Raw genomic sequence first — 24690 nt, 5'->3', positions numbered from 1 at the left:
GGCGAACAATTTACTCTGCTTTGAGAACCTGGGTATTTCTTTTATTATTTATTTATTTATTTAGTGTTCTGTCTGAGGACAGGTCCATATGAACAGGATCCTTCCATCCTTTTCACGGACTGGGACCTGTTCATATACGTTCTTGGCAGATGATCCAGAAGTGGTTTGCCATTGCCTTCTTCTGTGTGTGAATGGAGTAATTGTTGGGATGCCACGGAGGAAAACTCCGTGTTGCCTAGACCACGGCCTTGCCGAACACAAGTTATAAATTCGGGCACCGCCGGGAATCGAACCCGAGACCCCAGGATTACAAGGCCAGCGTTCTATCCGCTAGACCTAGGCATAGATTTATGTGGATTCTCTTAGTCTATCAGAGTATCTGGACTGCAAAACTGGAATAGCTGTCATTAGCCAGTATCGACCTACTACGTGACCTCTGTAAATAGTGAACAATGTTTGCCTAGAGATGAAGTCAAGTCAGGAGCAAGATTGCGGGTGAAGGATTGATTCTGCGACAGGTCAAGGATTTGAATTCTTGGATTGTCATAAGAATTTAGAATAAAATATATCAAAGTAATGAGGGTTTGAAGAAACTGCAATAGACCAATGTCTTAGGCAGGCCAAATTTGTGTGTGAAAAGGATGTTCGACCCTTAGATGTAAGAAACAGTTTTCGAAGTGAGAATATAATAAATTTAAATTTAACAAGACGGTCGTTGAAATTAAGGATATCAAATAAAAGTTTCATTCACCGGATGCCTTACCAAAAAGAGTTTTCAAGTACGTGCCTCGATGAAGGCGATACTAAGTGTGACATCGCTTGATTAATTTGTGTAAGATAGTATAATTTCGTCATATTGTGAATTAAATATTAAATTATTTGGTTTTTCCGTCTAATCACAATTGTGTTTAAAAATAAGATAATTAAAATATCATTTTATGTTCCAGACCGAATAATCGATTTACATTTTGGAACATTTTTACAACATGTTTCGGTTTCATCGAACCATCTTCAGGTGTAAAATTATATTAATAAGTTTAAAACTCAATTACAATTTCTGTTGTGTAGTTTTTTTTTTGTAGATGTTCATATCCAGATTATTTTCATATATTGGAGCGAATGTATTGTTTGTAATTGAGTTTTAAACTTATTAATATAATTTTACATCTGAAGATGGTTCGATGAAACCGAAACATGTTGTAAAAATGTTCCAAAATGTAAATCGATTATTCGATCTTTAACATAAAATGATATTTTAATTATCTTATTTTTAAACACAATTGTGATTAGACGGAAAAAACAAATAATTTAATTTGTGTAACTTTGGAATTTGTCTAATGGGGGGCTAAACTTTGTTAGGATAAAAAAAGTACAGTATGGTTAACAAGTTAGGTGTCGACTGTGGTCGTATGGATTGTGACGTAGTTAACGTGTCTTTCGCTTGTAACTTAAGGAAAGTAAGCCACCACCACCACGTGTCCCCGTTACAAAGATCAGCCCGTTGATGTCGATTTGAAGGCCAGTAGCGTTCTGTTCTGAGCACCGATATTTCACTAAAACGACCCGAAATACATGGAAACTGTGAAGGGTCCAATGGTTTAGTGCTTCTCTCCTATGGTTTTACAGCCGCTCGTTAAATGTTTGCTGGAGAAAGTCGTGAACTGACGGTCTCGATTAAAATCACCTTTTCGCCTCGCTCTCTCTCTCTCTCTCTCTGTCTGTCCGTCCGTCTAACTATTATATGATATAATTCATACGATAATGGTTTGTTATAAAACATTAGAGGTCGCACTTTATAAAACCATGCTTCATGTAATACCATACTGGACGTTAATTGTGTAGGAGTTGGTGTATTTATCTAAATTCAGTTAATTAACTTAATGTCCGCTGGCCTAAGCTTGGGTTTCCGTTCTTGGTCTACGATTGGTCGAGGTTGCGTTATCTGTGCGTGGATTGTGAACTTTAATAGACGGACTAGTGAATTAATGTTTTTGACACTGATGAAGACCTCATGAGGTCGAAACGCGTTCGACACTAAGTGTTTCTCAAAGTGTAATAAGTTTTATTCGTATGCATGATTTTATATATTTCAGATAAATAAGGTTTTAAGGTTGATTATTGCTTTGTGTTACACTGGAAAATAATTTAATTCTTTCCAACATATTTAATACATCTTGGCACACGCGTGCATATGATCTTGAGTTTATGTGAAACAGTTGCAATGAAGATGGCATTCTGAAGGCCGAAAGCATGGTAAATATATTGGTACTGGTAAGGAACACAAACACTGCGTGTGTTCAGAGTGTGAATACGTATAAAAATAATAATAATAACTTCGAATAATTTCCCATTTTCAATAATTTTGTTTCACGTGAACTGGAACTTATGAATCACCCTGTACGGCTGTTGTTTGCAGTGGACAGGTTTCATATTGGTTTTTATAAAGAGTAAGAATTCTTTGTCTCTCTGCGTTAGTGACGACGAGAGTATGAAAGATATGGACCAATAAATGGTTGTGTTTTGTTTTTTACCGTCATTATCTGTCCTTCGATAATCGATTTGGACTTGCAGGCGAGACTTTCCGTCTATTTATGCGTGGTGGCTGGTTTAAAAATGCCGTTCACGTAGTCTGTCTTTCGAATCCTGTCTTGGAGACTCCAGGCGGCACTGGAATACTAATTGAAATTCTGCAAGATGTCGTTTGTGTATGTTTTTTTTTGTGTGTGCCTGTAGCGAGTACAATAGAAAATAAACACTATAATCACAGAAGCGTGATGAAACAATTTGCGTTATGGTTTAATGTGCGTTCGAAAGAATTGTTAAAATAGACGGTTTTAGGATATTTCGATATTTTGTAATGAAATTTTTGAGTTCTCCCTTCGTTAACTTCTGAACCAGCTGATAAAATTTTTGTGAAACATGTATTAATTTTATTTACTAGAGGCCACCCCCCACCTTGTTATCAGTAATACCAACATAACCGTGAACGTGCAAGGTCGGAGTGATACTAGTGCCATTTACTTCGAGGTCATGACATTTGTTTCTTAATGGATCTTCGATAATATATTTGATGTTTAGTTCGTCGTCAGTAAATAATGACACTTGTCAAATTATTTATGACGATACATTGCAAACACACTTAAAGGTTCTGTATGAAATGTTATTTATATGTTAACAATTACAGATATAGTGACCGTGTGATATTTTGAGAAGATATCAGACAAATTTTAATGCTCTAGGGATTTGTGTAAATGGGAATTATACGCAAAAGTGGATCATAAAAATGATAAATCATTAATTTATCGTGATTTATTGCTTCATAATCTAGTCGAAGCACTTCAGTTGTAACCGCGTGGTGAATCTCAGACTCTGACGTCACGGGTGCCATTCGAAGAGATAAAGTTGAACGCGAAAATATTGTTACTCAGTGCTTGCTTTTCCTAACTTGTTTCTACGGTCGCCAACGCAAGGCATTGTAATGGCTGTAAATTAGGTACGGAGCACGGCTGAAGAAAAGATGGTTTACAGATACAGATCAGAGCCTCCTGATGATGTAAGCAGCAAGTTCCTCCGAAACGTTTTTAGATTTTTACCAGACCATATACAGCGCATCATCACAGAAGAAGTCATCTTCGTCTTTCGATATAACGGATGATAAAAGTAAAAAGTAAAGCTCTCCCGCTATACGCCATGTAGGCACTTGGGGGGAGAGGAGGTGTAGCTCCTACTCATTCTTGACCTCGGCACTAGATGGGGATGAGTAGTCAGCTTTACCCCCGGAAAAGGACCCCGTTACCCATTAGATAGGAGGCTGGGTGGGACCCAGAGCTGATGTGGAAAAATCCTCTGCCCCCGTCGGGGATCGAACCTCGGTCGTCCAGTCCATAACCAGTCGCTATACTGACTGAGCTGCGATAATGGATGATGTTATGTGATAACCCACATTTATTTCTAACTTTAAAGTGACGTGTGTTACAAAACCAGAATTGCGTAGCTTGTAGCTTGTAGCTTGTGTATAATAACACTGCGGTGTAGGCTGAATTATTATTAAATATGTACTCTTTTATATTGTTTTGTATTAATGATTCTCAACCGAGCATGAAAATATCGCACGAGTCAGACAGAAAAAAACCACAGTAAAATGTGAAACGAGTTGTTTGTTATGCAAGCGAAAAACTGTTGTTTTTCTTCTGAACTCTGCCCTGTTTAATTAGCTACGTCTGCGAGCGTGTGGTTACCAATTACATTAGCAGCTCTGTGGTATTTTCAGTCGGTTAATCAATCGAAGACTGACTTAGGAAAATATTTTAGACTGACGTGAGGAGTAGTTTAATTTTATCATTCAGCTGTGCGGTTGGGTTCTGTAATCTGATTGGTTCTATTTCAGAAACTTCTGCTACGAATTGTTTATCATACATTTATTTAACCATTTGAAGCCAGAATAGTATTTAAAAAACCCAGTGTTTCCTCAAATATAACACAACGCTCCACCATTGCTAAGATCACGTGGTTAGTGCTGTTTTTGGAAGTAATCCCTGTTTACTCTGATAATCAAATAACTCTGTGGGAGGAATGTGTAGTTACTAATTATAAACGCAGGTTGCACGTACGTGTATGACAATATCTTTGTTGTTGCTAGTAAACTCATGACAAGGTAGCCGACGTTTCGGCCACAGGTGGGCGGGCATTTTTCTCTGTTAACTTGTAATTGTTTGTTGTTTCAGATCTGAAACGGGAAGCTACAATATGTCACATGTTGAAACACCCTCATATCGTAGAACTGCTGGAAACTTACAGTTCAGAAGGGATGCTGTACATGGTGTTCGAATAGTGAGTACACTGATGTTCCTTACTTTTTTTTTTTTTTAAGAAATACGAAATAAATATCTGACACATTTTGTTTTGAACACAAAGTCGGCCGTGTTCTTAATCAAGCATCATTGCGGGAACGGAATTTTGTCAGCTTTGAGAAGTGTCCCGAGTATGGTTTAGCACATTTTCTGAAATTTGTTTTCTTTAATATTCATAAATTCTTTCAAATATTTGATGCTTCAAACCTGTCCTATTATTTTGGCCAACGGTCAACAAATCATTTAGCTCTGGGCCAGTTTTATTTGTCCATAAATCTTCATAAAATTTCGAACTTCTCATCTCCAGTTATGTTATTAATAAATGCCGCCCTTTTCAGATTAATTCAGATGTTTCATTGCCTTATTTGAAGCGTCTTTTTACATCGTATTCTGTATAAGCTATTTTTATCATTAATTATTTTATTTATTTTTTCATTTAAAATTATTCATTGTCAGGACTTTTTCCATCGTCTATTCTCTAAACCCCACGACGTTTCGGAGGCTGGTTCTGTCTCCGTCTTCAGGTGAGAGGTACCTACTCTGTTGGGTCCCTTAGATAGAGCTAGTGTCTTGTCACTGAAGACGGAAACAGAACCTGCCTCCGAAACGTCGTATATCACAACTTCTGTTGACTCGTGTTTCTATTTCATGTGGTGACAATTTACTGTTTGTAAGAGTATAATCTATGATATGATTGATTACCGCTTGCTGTCCACTGATGATGTGGATTTTATTATGTCGGGAAAAGAAATTAATTATTTTTAATTTATAAAAGACGGAAACATTTCCAAATGTCTTTCTGTTCTTATTTCGAAAGCTTTCTCCATTCGTACTTAAATTTTTTCAGTTGGCTGCTAACCAACACGGACTTCGAAGGCTCCACATACGGCGAAATAATTAGATTTATTAATAAAATTAAAATGTGTCTGTAACTTTTTTTGTTGTTCCAACGAAACTTGGATGCAGAGTATAGATCGGCTACCAGAAATGTAACTACCGTCATTAAAATGGTTTTATTATTTCAACATTCGATGAGAAACAAAGTTTTTAACAATCTTGTGGGAGCAGGGTCCTTCTTGAGGAGCTGATAGTCGCTAAGTTGGCCAAGAAATCCCTCGTGTTTTATGGGACCCGAAGATCCACAGGACCTCGCCGTGTAACATTTTGTAACTTATGAGATTTGAGGTTTTTGCGGTAATGAAGACGTCGAGTTTTGGTGTCCTGGTCTGTAACGTCCTGTAGACTTGTAGGCAGATTCCACTGTTTCGGAGGGACACTGCGTCGTCCATGAAGATGGAAGCAGTATGTTCCTCCGAGTCGTTCGTATTTCAGAAATCCGATATTGGCATATATTAAATGTAGGCTACTCAATTTTGATTGGACGGAATCATTCCAGTAAGTTAATTTTATCAGTTTTAATGACATGAACAAAGCCTTCTGAATTTTTATCTCCAGTGGTAGAGGAAGACTGTTTATACAATTTTTATATATAAGATTTTGCTTATTAGAAATGTATTTTAAACATATATTAGGTGATTTGGCGCGTAACTGATCGCGTTCTGTTTAATTTGGGCATAAATGTTCTAAGTTTATCCAACACTTTAAAATAAAAAAAAGTACCCAGGAGATTTTCTGACCATTGGTGTATGCAGTACTGCAAAGCTCTTCAGTAATACAAGTAGCCTATCTGTAAGGGTGTTCAGGACGGGCGCAGACGGGCGCAGACGGGAATGGATGCTATCAGGAAGATTAAACGGGACGAACAAAGAGGTCAGGGGATGAAGGGGGTGGAAGGCTTAAAAAGAATTCTGTTTTGCGTCGAACGCAGCCAGTCCCATCTGGGAAAGGCAGATTAATTAAAATTATCGCTGTTATGTTCCGAACCGCTTCTGTTACCTCATCATCCGCTGGTAGAAGTTGAACTTCGTTGACTCCTAGTGCTGGCTGCGTGATAATGTTTTCACAGATGAAGAGAAGTGTCTGTGGGGATGCTGAGCGTTGTATTTCGAAAGGAATTCGTCTTCATTCTCGTTTTCGCGAGACCCTCAAATCTCGCCTTTTTAAGTCTGAAGACGGCTGTCTTCTGGATTCTTGCGCTGTGTAATCTGGTAGAAGTTTTCCAACGTTTGAGAGGTCCTTGCTGCCTCCATCATCAGGGCGATGATTATGGAGGCAGCAAGGACCTCTGAACTACCTAACTAACTAGATGGCTTACCGAACCCGAAGGTTCATCACCGACTTAACCAAAGCCCTGTCCTGGGCCAACAAAATCCAGTCTCCTTCAACTCCTATCTCCCATAGATCCCACCTGAGATTATCATCCCTTCTACGTCTAGGTCTCCCCAGAGGTCTCTTCCCCTCAGGCTTCCCAAATTGTGGACCCAACCAACTAGATGGCTTACGGAACCCGAAGGTTCATCACCGAATTAACCAAAGCCCTGTCCTGGGCCAACAAAATCCAGTCTCCTTCAACTCCTATCTCCCATAGATCCCGCCTGAGATTATCCTCCCATCTACGTCTAGGTCTCTCCAGAGGTCTCTTCCCCTCAGGCTTCCCGGTGCACACTTCTTGTCCCATCAATGCGTGCTACATGCCCAGCCCATCTCATTCTTCTCGACTTAATCACCCTGACAATATTGGGGTTGGAGTACAGATTTTTAAGCTCGTCATTATGCAGTTTTCTCCACGCCCCATCGTCTTCTCTCCTAGGCCCAAATATCCTCCTCGACACCCGATTCTCAAACACCTGCAATCTGTGTTCCTCCCTCTGAGTGAGAGACCATGTTTCACACCCATACGAAACAAGAGGTAAGATTATTGTTTTGTATACTTTAATTTTCAGGTTCTTAGAAATCAGACGGGAAGACAAAACATTTTGAACTGAGAAGTACCGAGCATTTCCAGAGTTTAATCTCCTCCTAACTTCCTCATGAGTGTCATTTTGATTTGTTATTGTTGTTCCCAATATTTGAACTTTGTCCCCCTTTCAAAGGACTTATTAGCCACCCTAAGATAATTTAGTTTTATTGTGGACAGACTACAAAACGTATTAATTGGAACATTTTTTCGTTGTTTGGTGTTCTACACGCTGTAGCCTCAGCGAAAACTCCTGGTTCCGTACATGTGCGTATACCTATCTGTCGCATTTCCCCTAGGACGTAGGCAGTCATTGTTACAGTACGTCTACGATTATGGGAGTTAATGATTTCTTGCAATTACTATTAAACAGACTTGAAATTATTGTATTTAAATGTTAGTCGTAATAGTCATTGTGTGGAGGTTTTAAACACGCAAATAGACGAGTCTGTGCCTAAAAAATATGACCTTTTTGTCCTGTGTCGTAACTTCAAGATAACCGGTGAGTTTCAGCTGATAAAATTTCCCGGTTGTAGCCAAGTTTGTGTTATTGTACTTCAGGAATACTAAAAGTTACAGCGATATCGGAGAACTGGACGACTAAGGCAGTAATGCCTCGTAGGATGTTATTGTAAGGAAGTTCAAGCGAGGAAAAATGGTTCTGCCTGTAGTGTGAAACCATGTATAAAATCATTCTTTTGGAGTTATCCATCATCTGAGTGCGTTTTATGAAAAATAGCTTAGCAGTTCTGTAATAATTACATGCGTGCAGATACGACGTGTTCTTGATCGAAACAATGTTCTTTGTGCATTTATGTAGCCCGTACGACTGAATAGCCAAGCTTGTATTATGTACCTGCATCAGTGCTACAAATGGACCCACTTAGTATAATTAAATCAAAACAAGACAGTGCAGATACACACACATATATATAGACAACGGCGTAATATAGGAATGACGTAGTCCAGTGGTATTCAACCTTCTTTGTTCGCGTATCCCCAGATATAATTTCTCTTCAACTTTGTACCCCCCAAAGTTGTTGGTGTATAATTCAAGTTATACATAGTATATAATCTACATCTAAAATAAATTAAATAAATTACATTACTGATTATTCAGTGTTTATCATAAAATAATATATTTTTTAAAAATATCACCTACCCCCTAAGATGTCTTCGCGTACCCCAAGATATAATTTCTCTTCAACTTTGTACCCCCCCAAAGTTGTTGGTGTATAATTCAAGTTATACATAGTATATAATCTACATCTAAAATAAATTCAATAAATTACATTACTGATTATTCAGTGTTTATCATAAAATAATATATTTTTTAAAAATATTACGTACCCCCTAAGATGTCTTCGCGTACCCCAGATTGAATACCACTGACGTAGACGACACAGTTGAATAAACAGAAAAACATTAAGAAGTAATAATAACTTAATGAGTCCATTTGACTGTGTTACAAGCAGTTGGCAGGTATTTTTTATTATGGAACTGAATTACAGTAGGTAATCAAAGATAGGAACATTAGCCTGATGACATCTTGTGTGCCGAAACGTTGCTAAAAAGATATTTATTGTTTAAAAAGTATGATGATACTGACAGTGAATTTCAAAGCCAAGGCTGGGACAGTGGTTATAATTAATAACTTTTATAAATGCCATTTTTTTACTTTCATTTTACGTGTTTATACTTTTCAAAGCTTCCAGTATTATTTTTAAATTTACACAAAATACTTGTTGGAATGGGCCCCCCCATTAATTTTGATTAATAACATAAAATCACGAAAGAGATTGCGTGTGGTAGTGTTTAGATGTTAATGTAGATAATATTGCTTGCAGTATGGACGGGTCGGACCTGTGTTTCGAGGTGGTTCGACGCGCGAGTGCCGGGTTCGTGTACAGCGAAGCAGTAGCGAGGTAAGTAATTGATAAGGCTAATTGCCTACGGCTAATGAGCTGTGTCCTTCACGATGCCCGATAACTCCCAGAGGGTATCTAAAGTTTCGTTGTGATAGACTAAACACGTAAGCCGCCCATGTGCGACAGTTTTCTGTGCCATTAGCTTGTTATTAATTTGTATGGTCGACTAAAGAATTTAAACTTCCGGACGCATTCTGGTTTGCTGTTCATTGAGTTTTCGTCGGAGATGCTCGAGTGTCCTTTGTAGGCATTTTGAGAGCGGTCCTGTGCACTGTGTTATTTTTTTTTATTGTGGCTAACGTGCTCGCCACTGGACCCGAGGTTCGCGGGTTCAAACCCGGTCGAGGTCTCGATGGATTTTTAATGGTGATAAGAAAAACTTTATGGAAGTTATGTGGTTACGTTAAGTACGTGTACTGTCAAAAATCGATCTATCCGCTATACAGGCTTGTAAATATCAAACAGATCTCTTTATGCATTAAACTTTATATGGTTTCCTAGCTACGGAACGGAAATGATCACTAGAATAACTTAACTAACTAATAACTTAAGAGTGGAGTTATGAGGTATGCAAAGTTTTCAACAACTTAGCTGTAAAATATGTTCTTTTCAATGACGAGTTTATCTTCAGTCTTTTGCTAGTAATACAACAGAACATTTTTGGTAATTCAGAAGATGCAGCCTACGAATTAAGAAACTGTGTCACTCGAATGAATTCTTTTTTTTTTTTTTTTTAATTTGTGTGATGTGAAGTATCACATACGTGATGATCATTTTTCACTGTTTTTGGTCCCATGATTGCAGAATTTATAAAAGAACTAACGCGTTTTTACAGCGTATTTGGCGAGCAGAGAATTCGTCTCATGCACATAAATATGATTTGTTCTGTTGCATTAAGCTGTTTGCTTCTATTCAGAACCACATCACGTAACGAGAGTAAAGCTGTCTTAAGAATTTTGAAGTCGGTGTTACGTTGGACTATTAAGAAGGAGAAAAATAGATATGGAGTGTAAGGATTACGACAGCTACTGTGGCCGTCTCGTAGCTGCCTGTAAGTTCTGCCCTATTCGCCGAGTTACAGATACGAAAGTTAAATTGCAGGAAGTGGATTCGACGGGCGAAGGAATAATCTGTTTGCAGAAGGCTAAAAATGTGAAACCAAGTTCTCATCATTTGATCGTATGAGTAGCCGAGTGGCAAATGCATGTCCCACCTGCTTTATCTAGTAACATTTTGTACGAAGATAGATATTGAACGTACTGAAAAATTCACTTCTAAAAGTTTGTGTCGATGGTGCGTTGAAGTAATACGTTTTCTGGATATTTTCCGCCGTCTAATAATAAAATCCACGACGTTTCGGAGATGCAATTATATCTCTGTCTTCATGTAGACCTATATTTTGGCCCAATATATAGAGCTAATCCCTATGTCCGGACCCCGAGATAGGGATTAACTTATCTCCGAAACGTCGTGGATTTTATGGTTTTATTATTAGACGGCGGAAAATATCTAGAAAACTATGTACAGAAAAATCACTATGAGACTTTTTTGTTTGTTAATAAGACATGGCAACGATGACAAATGATGTTTTATCTTACACGTAATCTACAAATATAAATTATACCCATAAACTTATAACTAAATTGTACTTATTAATTTGTGACTACTGGTAGCATTGCAGTATAATTAGACTGAAACATTTGTCGTAATGTAATCGTGATTAATTACTCCCTGCCCTTACTGCTATCTGGTGATTTAACACATCTCCTCGATGACGACATTCTGTCGTCACGGCCCGGAATCCATGTTGCTCTGCTCTGAGCATCACTTCAATGTTAAACGATCGTAGGGACTAATATGTGTGTGTGTGTGTGTGTGTGTGTGTGTGTGTGTCTCACGTTAGACTATTTCAAAGAGCCTTAAGTTCCTTGCGGAGGCAGAGAGTTGAAGCTAGGGTACGGGAATTTTAACTTCTCAGTTTATTTACGCAGTGTACTCTCTGTTTTGTTTTGTTTTGTTTCGGAAACATCCTGGCTGCATATATAGAATACGTGTGCTTGTAAACACGGCAATAAACCTTTATTAAGTTCTGTGAAGGCTTGGAATATCTTGACTATCTTATTTCTGAAATAGGCTTTGCTGGACGGAATTTTTAAGGTAGCTCACCGGACGTGTACCGATCGAAAATTCGCTCTGTCATTACATTCATTTCACGTATGTTTAACATGAACTTCCCTTACATTTAATTATTATGAATGTTTTTAATTGTTTTTCAACGAAAAGTAAGGCGTAATTAAGTTTTACATTCCTTCTTCAAAATGCGTTATATGAAGACAGCAAAAGGAAGTATTGTCTGTCCGCTTTTTAAATCATTTACACACCTGAAGAAGACTTTCTTCCGGGATGTTGCGTCGTGCAAACTAGTAGGTGTTTACAAATGTTTCGGAGGCGATTAATGCTTCCATCATCAGGGCATAATTGTTCTGATGACGGAAGTACTAAGCATTTCTGAAACGTCGGTAAATTTGTACCAGACAATGTGGCGCGATATCTGATAAGGTAACCTTTTTCATACTCGCCGTCATTGGAACCTAAAACCTCATCTATAACACAGGTAATCGGATTTCGATCAAATTTCGTGGTCTACACCAAATGTTGTTAGAGGGATATAATTTTGGTTGGCATCAGTGCATGGCTTGAAGCCCGTATAAAATGGCCGGGCCTACAAACATTGTACGTGACAAAACACAGACGAGGTGCAGTTAATATTTAGTAATATTTAAGTGGGTACACGGAAAAGTAATTCCTATCCGATTTATGCGGATTTATGGGTGAAAAATCTTGTTCATCCTTTCCATTTCGATTTCTTGCCAGCTGTTCCCCGCTCTTGACATCTGGCTGAACCATCTTATTCTGTCGTCAAATAGGCGTCTTTAATTTAAATTTTGGTTCTAGTGTCCTCGGTATCCATGTCCTGTGGGTTCTCTTCAAATTTCCAAATCATTACAGTCTCTTATCTTCTAACTCTAATAACGAATTTTGGGTTCTAAATTCTTTTCTGAAAGTTGAATTTCAAATTTTATCTTTTCCTTATTCCTCAGCCTTTCTCAAATTGTCGTGTGTGTTGCTTGGATTTTACTTCTGACTTCTTCTTAAGGGTTTAATTTCCGCATAAAATGATAACATTAATTTGAAATATATACTTTTTAAATCGTCCTTTGAATTTTTTGGGTTTTTTCCCCACATAAGTCCTTTCATTTTACACAATTTATAATTGAACAATATGAATTTTGAAAAAAAATTGGGAGGGGATGGGGACTGATTTTTTGTAGCTCAGTTTGAAGAATTAATGACGTATTCTTGTGAACATGGTAGTGATCCTTTGGGTTAAAATAAAAGACTGGGAATGTTTTTGACTTAGTTTTAGGGAGGACTGTTTTGCATTGAGTTAATTATGGGAGTCCAGCCTAAAGTAGCTTAGCTGGGTTAAATGATACACCTGTAGTACTTTTAAATTTCGTGCCGTTAGGTTTGTGATGTTGGTACTGAAGTGAAGTCAAAGATGGCGCGTGTGTGGTCAGCGCGGTTTGCAAGCTCTGTGTGAAAAAGTATGTTTTCTGACGTTTTATAGTCACAGTTTATCGACATTGGCAGCCTGGGATTTTTTGATCGGTTTACTGAAACAGGTAGCCCGTAAAAAATTAGGAGGTAAGTCATAATTAACACTAATTACTTCGACCAGTGTTTCTTGCATTTTTAGGTTATGGTTTGGGTTAAGCAAAATTAGTATTATTTTAGAACCCAATTTAGTGATTTATGTATAACTTGTTTCATACCTTGATTATGAGGGAACGTAATTTTGTAAGACGGTACACGTTTCTTGGAATGTGGGGGGGGGGAATCGGGTACGTTCAGCCTCAGGGGGTGAGTTGAGTGATAAAGTTCAACACCCTTCAGAGTGACAGGACGCCCTAGTTCGCACTTTCGTCTCCGCGTTGCTTCCTACCCAACAGACAGCTTTATCATATCAGGATAGTCCAACTAATTTTAAAGTGTCACCTCTTAAATATAAGAACTCCAGAAGTTGTGCGAGCTAATGTTTTAAAGTATAAGTAGCAATTTTCAGATAATTATGGAAAATTTATTCAAGGCGCTACGTATTCTGGAACACGCACATATTTTGTGCGTGATCTCTCGTGCGTAACTCAGATAATTCCCCCCATTTCTTCAGGGTTACGTTTACAGATTATACCAGCATACAGAATGGTAACTCATTGCTACAGAGTGTACAATTAAAACTGAACGCTACAAGTCACGTGCTATTGCGCAGAAATTGAATCGAAAACAAGTCCATCCCCTCCGCCCCTGCGACACTCCATTCAAGGTCACCCTGGTTTGCTTAGACCGCCAGTTACGCAAAGGCTGTGCAGGTGGTAACATGGCGTGTTGACGAGCAGAGTGAATTCGCTATCGAACGTTGTTTCACATCAAAATAGTTTGCCCTTCTTCGTGTAACATTTAGTAGTGCTGAAAAACACAACAATTTACTGACTAGTAACATTTCGGGGCACGATAGAAAATGTGTCCGGCGTCGGACAGTGTCGACAGATGTTCTGTAATTATTTCCTGAGAAAAAAAAAGTCAAAAATCCAACTAATTTGTCTTGCTGTACTGATGTTACCAAAACATACAGATGTTAGCGTTTTAAATAGAACATTCCGTGTAAGTTGGCAACGCAGGCAAGTATGACGTCACGCGTATATTGTGCTTCCATCTATCGGTAGCTGTTGTGGAACTAACTGTGCTGGTTCTGGATGGTTAACCTGTGTTGATGTTCATAAATTAGAGTCGTAGTGTTTATAGGCGTAGTTCATATGGGAAATCTCAAACGTTGACGGACCCTGTTCATTATACACAAGGCTACTCAAGTTATAATTGAACAAGTTCTGGAAGCTATGTTTATTCATAGACGCTGAAATGTTGCGTGTTTTCAAAATAAGATTAAGTAGTTGAGAGGAGACACGACCCTAATGCAATTTAAACACGTTCATTATCGTATGAAATTCTGTCATGCGTCACCTCTGAAACGTTGGTACACTTGAATGTTGTCTGTACCCTCCTGTCCTTATGCTTTTGGATCCAGTTTAGTATTATCCTGCAATCCAAGTCAGTGCCTCTGAAGTTAGTTAGTTAATTAGTACAATTCTGGTACGCCGTCCCCTTCCCAAAATTATCTCGTTAATTTTGATCAAACGGAGTACAGACTAACTAAAATATAAGTAGAAAGTTCAATTCTTTAGTCATGTTTTGTTTTAATCCAATGCAAAAGTAAAGAATTGTGATGAAAATTAATAAGTTTACATCAACATAAAACAAAGACTAGAATGTACTCAGATTGCTTACCGCTTAGAAGAAACTTGTACACCCCTGGCTGCGGAAATGTCCTGATTTGTGCGTTCAGATTTTTTGCCATCCTTCATTTTATCACCGTGATCACACTTGGTGAAGAGAATTCCTGTGACAACGCACCCCAGAGTATCTCCTTCCACGTCTAGTGAACGTCGCCCATGAAAATCCATCACCGGATTTGAAGCCGGAAATACGTATACATGATAATGACATAAACAGTTACAAGGGATAATTACTTTATCGTACATGTAGCAGGATGCTCTTGTGTGATTTAATAACCTGCACATCTGGTCCCGTCGTGGCAAACCTCGTTCGTTGATGGGTCAGCTACTGTCTCGCGTTAACACCGGAAATGGCGTTTACGTATTTCAGTTGTTATACGAACACCGAGAGGGTTGTTTGTAGAGTTCACTTCGTTGACCGAGATGTAACACCACATCTTGACTGTAGGAGCATTGAACAAAAAAAAATAGGGCTTTTAGGATGATGAATATGATAAAAGATTGTTTAGACTGTGGTAAATTTTAAAGAGTCGATAAAATTAGGCCTCTAATCTGAATTTTTAACATCCATCGATTACGGCTCTCGCTTGTTTCACGCGTAAATAAACATTTTAAAAATTGTTTTTGTCAAATAATATCATGAGTAATATGTGAACCTGTTTGCAATATTAGGCTTTATTCAGTATCATTTTTAACAAATTGCCACGAAGTTTCAGTAAGCTAGCCTAGTTTACGAGGTGCGATCGGAAAGTTTCAAGACTGTGTCAATAGAGGGCGAACCGGATGTAGTACGAGATTCTGCCTTTAGGGGGTGCGACCTACATTCATAGTGAATCATTGTGACAGCCGGCATCATCGAATTAGCATTTGTTTCTTAGTTACGGGCGTTTTGGTAGTGCATTACACCGACCCTCCTGCGATTTCGGAATGGCGTGTGCATCAAATTTTGCCAAAGACTCGCCAAAACGGCTACGGAAACCTATGAAATGCTAAAGCAAGCATTTGGGGAGTCCGCAATGGGTCGTGCACAAACTTTTGTGTGGCATTCACGTTTTAAAAATGGCCGAACCTCTGTCGATGATGACGAGCGTTCTGGACGACCATCTTCGAGCACAACGCCCGAAAATGTTACGAAGATTCGGCAGGCCATTCACGAAGATCGACGTCGTACCATCAACGACTTGTGCGACATTGTTGGGATAGGCTATGGGACCTGTCAGCTGATTCTAAAGGAAGAACTCCACATGCGACGCATCCTGTCTGAGGACCAGGAGCAGAATCGACTTCTCGTTTGTCAGGAGCTCAAAGATCTTGCAAGAACCGACCCCAACTTCCTTTCTAAGCTCCGTATGACTTCTTCCTCTTCCCAAAGATGAAAATTCAGCTAAAGGGAAGGAGATTTGAGTCGATAGAAGAGATTCAGGCAGAATCGCAGATGGTGCTTGACAGGCTGACAAAGAAAGATTTCCAAGGATGCTTCCAGGCTTGGCAGCGGCGCTGGGATCGTTGTGTTCACTCCCAGGGGAACTACTTCGAGGGTGATGGATGAATTTAATACCTGAGATAAGTTTACGGGTTTTTATAGGCGCAGTCTTGAAACTTTCCGATCGCACCTCGTATAGTTTGATACCATTTATATTCCATATTATACCATTTTTACGTGGCTTTGTCATGATGGAATTAAAGCAGAAATCATGGAACTAACTTAAGTAGTCTATGTGATCCGTATTAATACGTTGTGTATGACATGCAAAGGAACTCCACAGGCGGATGTGCCGTGTTCACAGCTGCCTGTAGGGCTAATTGATAAAGCTTTGAAATTAATTAGTATTGCAAATTGCCTCAACTTCTCGTGTTTTATCATAGAGACGAAATCCTCTCTTCAACGCTTTGAGATTCTCACGGCCTGTATTTTTCTTCTGTGTTGTAACAGCGCGCCGTGTGGGCGCTTAGGAATTGAGCCTCGAAGGTGGAGGCAGTCTGTTACTCCGAAACGTTAAGGCGGTGTTGATGGCGGAATTCAGATCGTTTGTAGGCCTAGTCTGTCCATATTACTGGACACAAACTTCTGTGTGGTAACTGGAAATATTTGCGATTGAAGTAACTGGTGAACCAACGTGTACTCACTTGTCATACATTACTCTTAAGCAAGAAAGTGTCAGAATGCTGTTTAGAAAGCGTCGGAATTTTTTTTCACAAATTTTGGATCGGTGTCTGATATTACGTCGAGTTCAAGATCTCATTTGAGGCATGAGAACTTTCTTAGTGAATAATCTGCTAACCTGTAGTCTTAATCTGTGAGTTAAAACGGACTGTGGGGCGATGAACCTTGTTCTTCATAGCCTTCAACGTGTTACAAATTTCCTTCTCAGGAGTTTCAACAGGGCTCCCAGAACAGATTCTGCGTTCGATTTTTTTTTTGAGCACAATAAACTGTGGGCATTCTCTAATGTGGTTTTGGAGTTCGTCTTAGTTTGTGAGAAATTGAATCATATCGTAGTTCAGTTGTCAGTGAATCCAAGCGGAAACTATGAATTACGTATCGACAGTCTGAAGACCTGAGCTGCTAGTTGGTTGGTTTCCGCAATTAATACTTCAGTACGTCACACCCCGGCTTGTGGAGTTGATGCTTAAGTAGATAACTTATTTAATAACCCCCGTAGAGATTGTGCAGGTAGAATTATTTATTCTGTATCCACAGAATAAATTCAAGTCGCCAAATGAAATAAATTCACAAACTATCTTCTAGAGCAGTGGTATTCAACCTGGGGTCAGCGAAGACATCTTAGGGGGTACGTGAAATTTAAAAAAAATATTATTTTATGATAAACACTGAATAATCAGTAATGTAATTTATTTAATTTATTTTAGATGTAGATTATATACTATGTATAACTTGAATTATACACCAACAACTTTGGGGGTACAAAGTTAAAGAGAAATTATATCTGGGGGTACGCGAACAAAAAAGGTTGAATACCACTGGTCTATATAATATTGTTAAAAGCTCGGTAACGTTCAGACCGTCAAAGTTGAATATCATATAACTCATCTGTTATTTAGACAAAGGTTACACAGCAGAGCAGATGTCTGTACTCTAAATAAGTAAATTAGCGTTTCCATAAAGTTTGTAGATATCTCAAAAATCGGTCAGGTTGCCATAAATTCCTTATACCAGGGTTTCTCACCCTTTTTTCGTAACACTAATTCTAATTTAACACATTAAATGTACCACTAACCAAATGTGTTCAGGGAAAACTTATTTATTTTAATATTAACTTTTGATTTTATTATTTAGTTCGCGTATCACTCAACATTGGCTCGCTTACCACCAATGGTACGCGTACCACAAGTCGAGAAACACTGCCCTATGCGGTTGCTAAAGTATGGACCTTCGTACATCCACAATTGCATCGCTGTAAAGTTTCTTCTGACATCTACGACCATCGTTTCTATTACGAATAATTCAATTAAAGTTCTTTGTACTGACACGCTGGCAAGCTGGATTACCATTTATCAAAGTCAATCCACACTGTCGTTAACATGAGTCCCATCTTAAAGTGGAAGTTTTCCTTCGCCTGACAAGAAATATTAGATTGAGCGTCTGAAACTGTATTAAAGTGACCACGTTGTCACAGTGATAACCTGAAACGCGCTTGATTTCCAGTTCAAGAACTGCCAAGTTCTAATTCTTACCGGAAACTGAGGTGTTCCGTGGTTTCTGTCAGTCGCTCTGAGGAAACTCGTGGCCTGAAACACAGCCATTCGACTAAGTGTCGTTAAATGCTGCATAAACTGAGATGTTGATACCAGTTATTAAATCCACGGAGCACAGTTAACCGACGTTTCAGAGGTGCTTGTTGCCCATTCTCTACGTCGATAACACTTTCATTGTATGAGGTCCACGACGTGTCCGTGTTTACAGAATTTCGGAACGTCACCTGCTAATTTTCTTGTTGCCAAGGGGCGAGATTAGATATCTGCAAACTGTTACGGCGTGTAACGGGTTGCCAGATGATCGTCGAGTCAACTTGGAGGAGCGGTGGAATGATACTAACATGGGAAAAGCGAAGAACTTACCGAAAATCCTGTCCCAGTGCCACTTCGTCGAACATAAATTTCACATGGACTAACGTGGTCTCGAACCCTGACCTCCCCTGTGAGAAGCCGGCTACTAGCAACCTGAATTTCCTAATTTCAAATCCCCCTCACGGCCGGTGACCTCAAGTAACCACCGAACTCCCTCCCCGAGTCGCTCCAAGTGGTTTCTTGAATAAGTAAGACGATGGAAACAAAATGGACTTATCGGACTTAATTCTAATGCTTAATACTTAATACTTAAATTAGTATTCTCACTGATGTTGGCTAGCGTGGGCTGCGCTTTGATTGGGGATTCCCTCAGGCATTCCACAAGCCTTGTGTGTGTGTGGGGGGGGGGGGTTACAATTTTCATATTCTGGGCCAAGAATAAATCTCCCATTTGACTCAAGTACTAAGAAACCTCCTCCTGATACCACTTGGACAATATACCTTGTCAATTTTCTTTGTCATTAACAATACTTATTTAGAAATGACAAATAATCCCTGAGGATGGCAGCAGACATTGCTCTCGAAACGTTGGCAGAAGATATGGTTTATTCACCGTTCAGCCTCCTGACGCGGCTTGTGGCCTGAGAGTCTTTGATCAACTTCAGTCGCCGCGAAAACTTCACTTCATACAATTATAGTTAATTGTTTTCCTTGTGTTTACATTGCATGGAAATATATTTCGAATAAACATTGCAGTTAAGATTTTAGGTTGTGGCTTCGGTTAAGATGTTGGTCTTGTGGATTGTAACGCCGCGTGTGATTGTGTGTGTGATCAACATTTCGGAGGCACATATTGCTTCCGTCTTCAGGGCTGTTCCTTCGAAGCGTCGGTGTCTTCCTACAAGTCCACACGGCGCTACTACCCCCGAGGACCAACATCGACAAAATATTTTAAAATTCAGAATTTAACGAGATCCACATCTTTTTGTAATCGTCGCGCGGACTACTTGTACGATGACACGATTTTGAAAAATGTGTTGTTCAGTTCCCTTTCTTGTTTGGTGTAAAATGGCGATTGTAACGCCGTGCTCCGGATATAATACAAACGCGATGGCTTTTAATGCAGACCCGTTTAGGTCAGTAGCCCTTCGCCTATATCTGTGGGCTTGGTCGTGGTGGTATGAGTCTTTTGGGGAGCACGCCGGTTGTCTCGGTCGATAATTGTAGGTGATAGAATGGCGACTTGCTATTACAAATACAGACTACAAGTTTGTGGGGGTCTGCAGTTTTTGTGCATATGCGTAGTTCCGATAAACCCCGTTCATTTGCACAGCGTTTAATGTTAGAGCCGAGATATAAATATTGTCTGCAGGGGGTCTTTCTTCTGTACTTCTTCCAGACGTACTTAGTTCCTTTTCTGTTTCAGTGATTGTCCTATTGGAAGTTTAATTGAACGTGTTGTTGTCGTTGCATAATGAAAGGGGCACGCTCTTTTCAACTCCAGCTGTAATTGCTTATTACAATTTTAAAACTGGAGGACTTCTAGGACAGGGGTTCTCAACATTTCCCAGACCGAGGGCCAATTTCACACTTACTTATGGACTCGCAAGTTTCTAAATGAAGATAATTTGGCATTTTCACTGCGGTAAACACGAAGATGGCTGTCTTCTGGGTTGCAGCGACGTATAGACTAATAGCCCTGATGATGGAGGCAGCGAGGACCTCTGAAACATTGAACTTCTACCGGATTACACGGCGCTACAACCCAGAAGACAGCCATAATTTGGCCTGTAGAGAATTAAAAGCGATTTCTTAAAAAAAAATATTTACTCTTTATATTAACAGCTCCTCATACCACTGAGTTAACAGAATCGGCCACTATTACGATATTTGGCTCTGTGTTTACTTTCAGATTGTCTGTCTCCAAATGAATTAATTAATTATTAATTACAGAACATGGCTGCTCATACAGACAAACAAAAGAAGAATTACATATTTTTTAATTCAATGCATTTAATATAACAAAAATTAAATATCGCAAATTTTAACAAGAAATAATTGTGTTAAACATCAGTTATACAATGAAGTTCAGTAACTTCAAATACAGCGTGTCCAAAGTAAAAGTATACACATGTATAATACGGAATATTAATATTGTGTTTATATATCTTTTTTTGGGACAACCCGCATTGAACAAGTGACAGACTTAAATCAAGTTCTGGATATTACACTGCAATATTTATGTTTTAATATCAGATTTGCAATGCCTAACTACAGGTATTCGTCAGTGAGACGGGACATAATTCTTGATTTTACGTTCTTCACGAAGGTGTGTAGTTGCTTTCAGTGGCCGTATTGCCAACCAAGAAAATAAAAAAAATCCATTTTCTAATGTCGATGAAATATTTTACGGTATACATGTTGGGGAGACCTAGACGTAGATGGGACGATAATCTCAGGCGGGATCTATGGGAGATAAGAGTTGAAGGAGACTGGATTTTGTTGGCCCAGGACAGGGCTTTGGTTAGTTCGGTGATGAACATGCGGGTTCGGTAAGCCATCTGGTTGCTTGGGTCCACTATTTGGGAAGCCTGATGGGAAGAGATCTCTGGGGAGACCTAGACGTAGATGGGAGGATAATCTCAGGCGGGATCTATGGGAGACAGGAGTTGAAGGAGACTGGATTTTGTTGGCCCAGGACAGGGCTTTGGTTAATTCGGTGATGAACATGCGGGTTCGGTAAGCCATCTGGTTGGTTGGGTCCACTATTTGGGAAGCCTGATGGGAAGAGATCTCTGGGGAGACCTAGACGTAGATGGGAGGATAATCTCAGGCGGGATCTATGGGAGATAGGAGTTGAAGGAGACAGGGTCCGGTGGAGGGCTTTCGTTAATTCGGTGATGAACCTTCGGGTTCCCTAAGCCATCTGGTTGGTTAGTTAGCTATACATGTTGGCATAGTGGGTCTGTTTTGAAAAGTGTACTGGAACCGCGTAACACATCGGAAGGCCGCATGCGGCCCGGGGGTTGAGAACCCCTATTCTGAGATGTCTGTGGTTTGCATATACGCTTCTTCCTCTAACTTCATTTATTCTTGCCTTGTTTGATGAAGACATTTGCCCTGCTGTGAGTTTTATTGAGTTCTGCCGGTGGATTTATTCTGATGTTATTAAAGTGCTCTGTTGCAATTTGCAGAGGAATTGGAAAATTGTTAATCGTTAGTAGGTAAGGATTTGGAAGCAGTTGGTTGTAGTGTGTACAGGCGAGTCGCAATTAGGCACTGATTGAAGGAAGTATTGACTCCAGAATGAATTCGGCATGAATATTCAGCACTTTTAAAAATGCAAATTGTGAAACAAAACTTTACGTTTGCTCCAGTATCGCGTGTTTCGTATCATATCCACAGGTTTATTGATTTGAGTGTTATCATGTATTTAAACCTTTTCATAATTGTGGCTCGTATTGATACTGTATTTTCACGTTAATATGGAGAGTATGAGGGAAATTTTGAAAAATCTTTCAACACAGTTTTTCCCTTCAGGATACTTATCTGTAGCTTAGTCACACAATACGATACAAATACACAGTATAAATCATGCACTGTGATGTGATGTGAATTATGTTATATCGGCTTTTCTTATTGCTATTTAATGACGTCTGTACGCTTTTAAATGCAGAATGAAACAACCAACAAAATTAAATTTATTACCAGAGGAAACGGTTACTTCAGATCTCTGATTTTAATACTGCACGAGTCTTCGAAGCATGTTCTCTATTTCATTTTTTTTGGGGGGGGGGGCAACACAATCATCCATGCCCCTATCCTACGCCATATATATATCGTTTCATGCCCCCCCCCCCCCCCCAGAATTGGACAACATCGCAAAGGGTTGTGTTATTTATCTATTCATAAATGATTTTATTTTTTAAGTTTTAAAGGATTCTGGGAAGCTGCTGATCTATTAGTACTTAAAAGCAACTCCAGTGAGATAGTGTACGTTAATAAACCTCTGATATAAATTTTCATTAACTTTGCATCTGTAGGAGAGCGTCACAGGCGACCTACAGTATTGGCCGCAAATTAATTTATGGGACTTCTACAGAGCAGCTGGCGCCCAGCGACCAACTTGACGTAGGGACACCGGCCATGCGAGCAAATGCGGTCTAAGGCACTCTGTTTTGTTGAAATGATTATCACTAGTCGACAAGGTTTTGTAACGTGACTGAAAACAAAACTTTTTTTCCATTCATTCCGGCATGCGCCATTGCCAATCTGGAATTTTTGAAATTTTTGCATCACGTCACAGTTTAAAAAAAGAGTTTCAAAACAGTTGAAAATAACATTATTCACAAAGGGAGGAAGTATCTCTTCGTTTAATGAATTTAAAGTTATAATTCCACGTCTGTATTTTTTCTTATTGTTTTGGTTATATTTGCAGCCATAATGTGAGCCTGTGATGTTTTAATACTGATTCCAAATTTGATCTCGTTTAAATAACTTCCATCCTTCAAACTGCGGAATAAGTGATGAGTAAAAATTCGTATATTTGAACCTTTTTCATAAATGCGGTCAGTATACTGCCCACTGTGTGTGAATTTCATTGATATATGTGGCCAGTTAACTGACCGCAATCTTAGACACCCCTTGTGAAAGTCTGCATGTAAATTTAAATACTGGCGACTTAAAAGGTTGATACAAATAACATTCAGGGGAAAACAAAACAAAAAAGTCGGTTTTCCTGTAAATTTCATGATCAGCGTACCAAGATTTAGCACAAAACTACTTTCACTAGTTGATACAGCACGTTATGAAGTATGATATCATATGGCCTGCTTTTAAGTGTTATTTGAACGTAACTCTTTATGTGATGTTATGATAACGATCGTTATAGTATAATTAAACAACGAATAGTCAGTCATTCGCCATCTTTCAAGTCGAAGGAAAGAAAGATCTTACAGAATCGCAGTTTCATCAAGTATTAAGACTTAAACAATCTCCTAACTTCATTTTTTGTAGTTACACCGGAAAAATGTTATTTTAGTGATAAGAATTTTCAGATAAGGCACAATAATGTATTGGCACCCCACAAGAAAACAAAATTTAAATATAGCCTCCATTATCAAGACGTTTGTGAGCAAGACTAATATGCAATGTAATAAATTACTATAATTATATTTTTTGTAAAATTTTGTCCCGTATAATAGACATTTATCCTAAAAACAGATGAACAAGTAAGCATACTAATACTAGTAATAATTAAAAAAACAACTGCTGCCATCGTGTAAATTTGTAAAATGCACAGCGTTTCGGCGGTTGGTTTTCCATCCATCTTCAGGTGACAGGAGGATGAAAGTTTAATCTGGTGTACTCCTTGCTAGTCTAAAACCTGTCCAAGGTGGAAAACGGGCAGAACTAACCTGTGAAACACAGTGATTTTTATATACAGCTACGCGAGTGATAAAGGAATTAAAAATAAAATCCAGATGAATCCAATCGACACCCCAGTTCGCTAAAAGTGATTTTAATATTATCCTCCCATTCGTAGTAGTTATTCACTAAAAATAACTGTAACATTGGGCTGTTAAAATTAATTTAAAATTCGCATCGCATTTTTA

General features: G+C 38.9%; 1 protein-coding gene across 14 annotated transcripts in view; it reads left to right on the top strand.

Annotated features, from left to right (window-relative positions):
- Positions 1–24690, top strand: part of CASK (peripheral plasma membrane protein CASK) — a 594512-nt gene that overhangs the window by 92418 nt on the left and 477404 nt on the right. For all 14 annotated transcript variants that reach the window (XM_087355276.1, XM_087355274.1, XM_087355277.1 and 11 more), the window contains 2 exons: positions 4725–4830; positions 9555–9632. In XM_087355276.1, the coding sequence (XP_087211402.1) occupies positions 4725–4830; positions 9555–9632 (184 nt within the window). The remainder of the gene's footprint in view (positions 1–4724; positions 4831–9554; positions 9633–24690) is intronic.

Source organism: Zootermopsis nevadensis, unplaced genomic scaffold (genome assembly GCF_977971745.1).
Source record: "Zootermopsis nevadensis isolate Lab colony 2312 unplaced genomic scaffold, Znev_1.0 Znev_ptg000024l, whole genome shotgun sequence".
Taxonomy (NCBI): domain Eukaryota; kingdom Metazoa; phylum Arthropoda; class Insecta; order Blattodea; family Termopsidae; genus Zootermopsis; species Zootermopsis nevadensis.
Note: the sequence above shows the minus strand (reverse complement) of the source record. Positions and strands in the feature narration are given on the sequence as shown.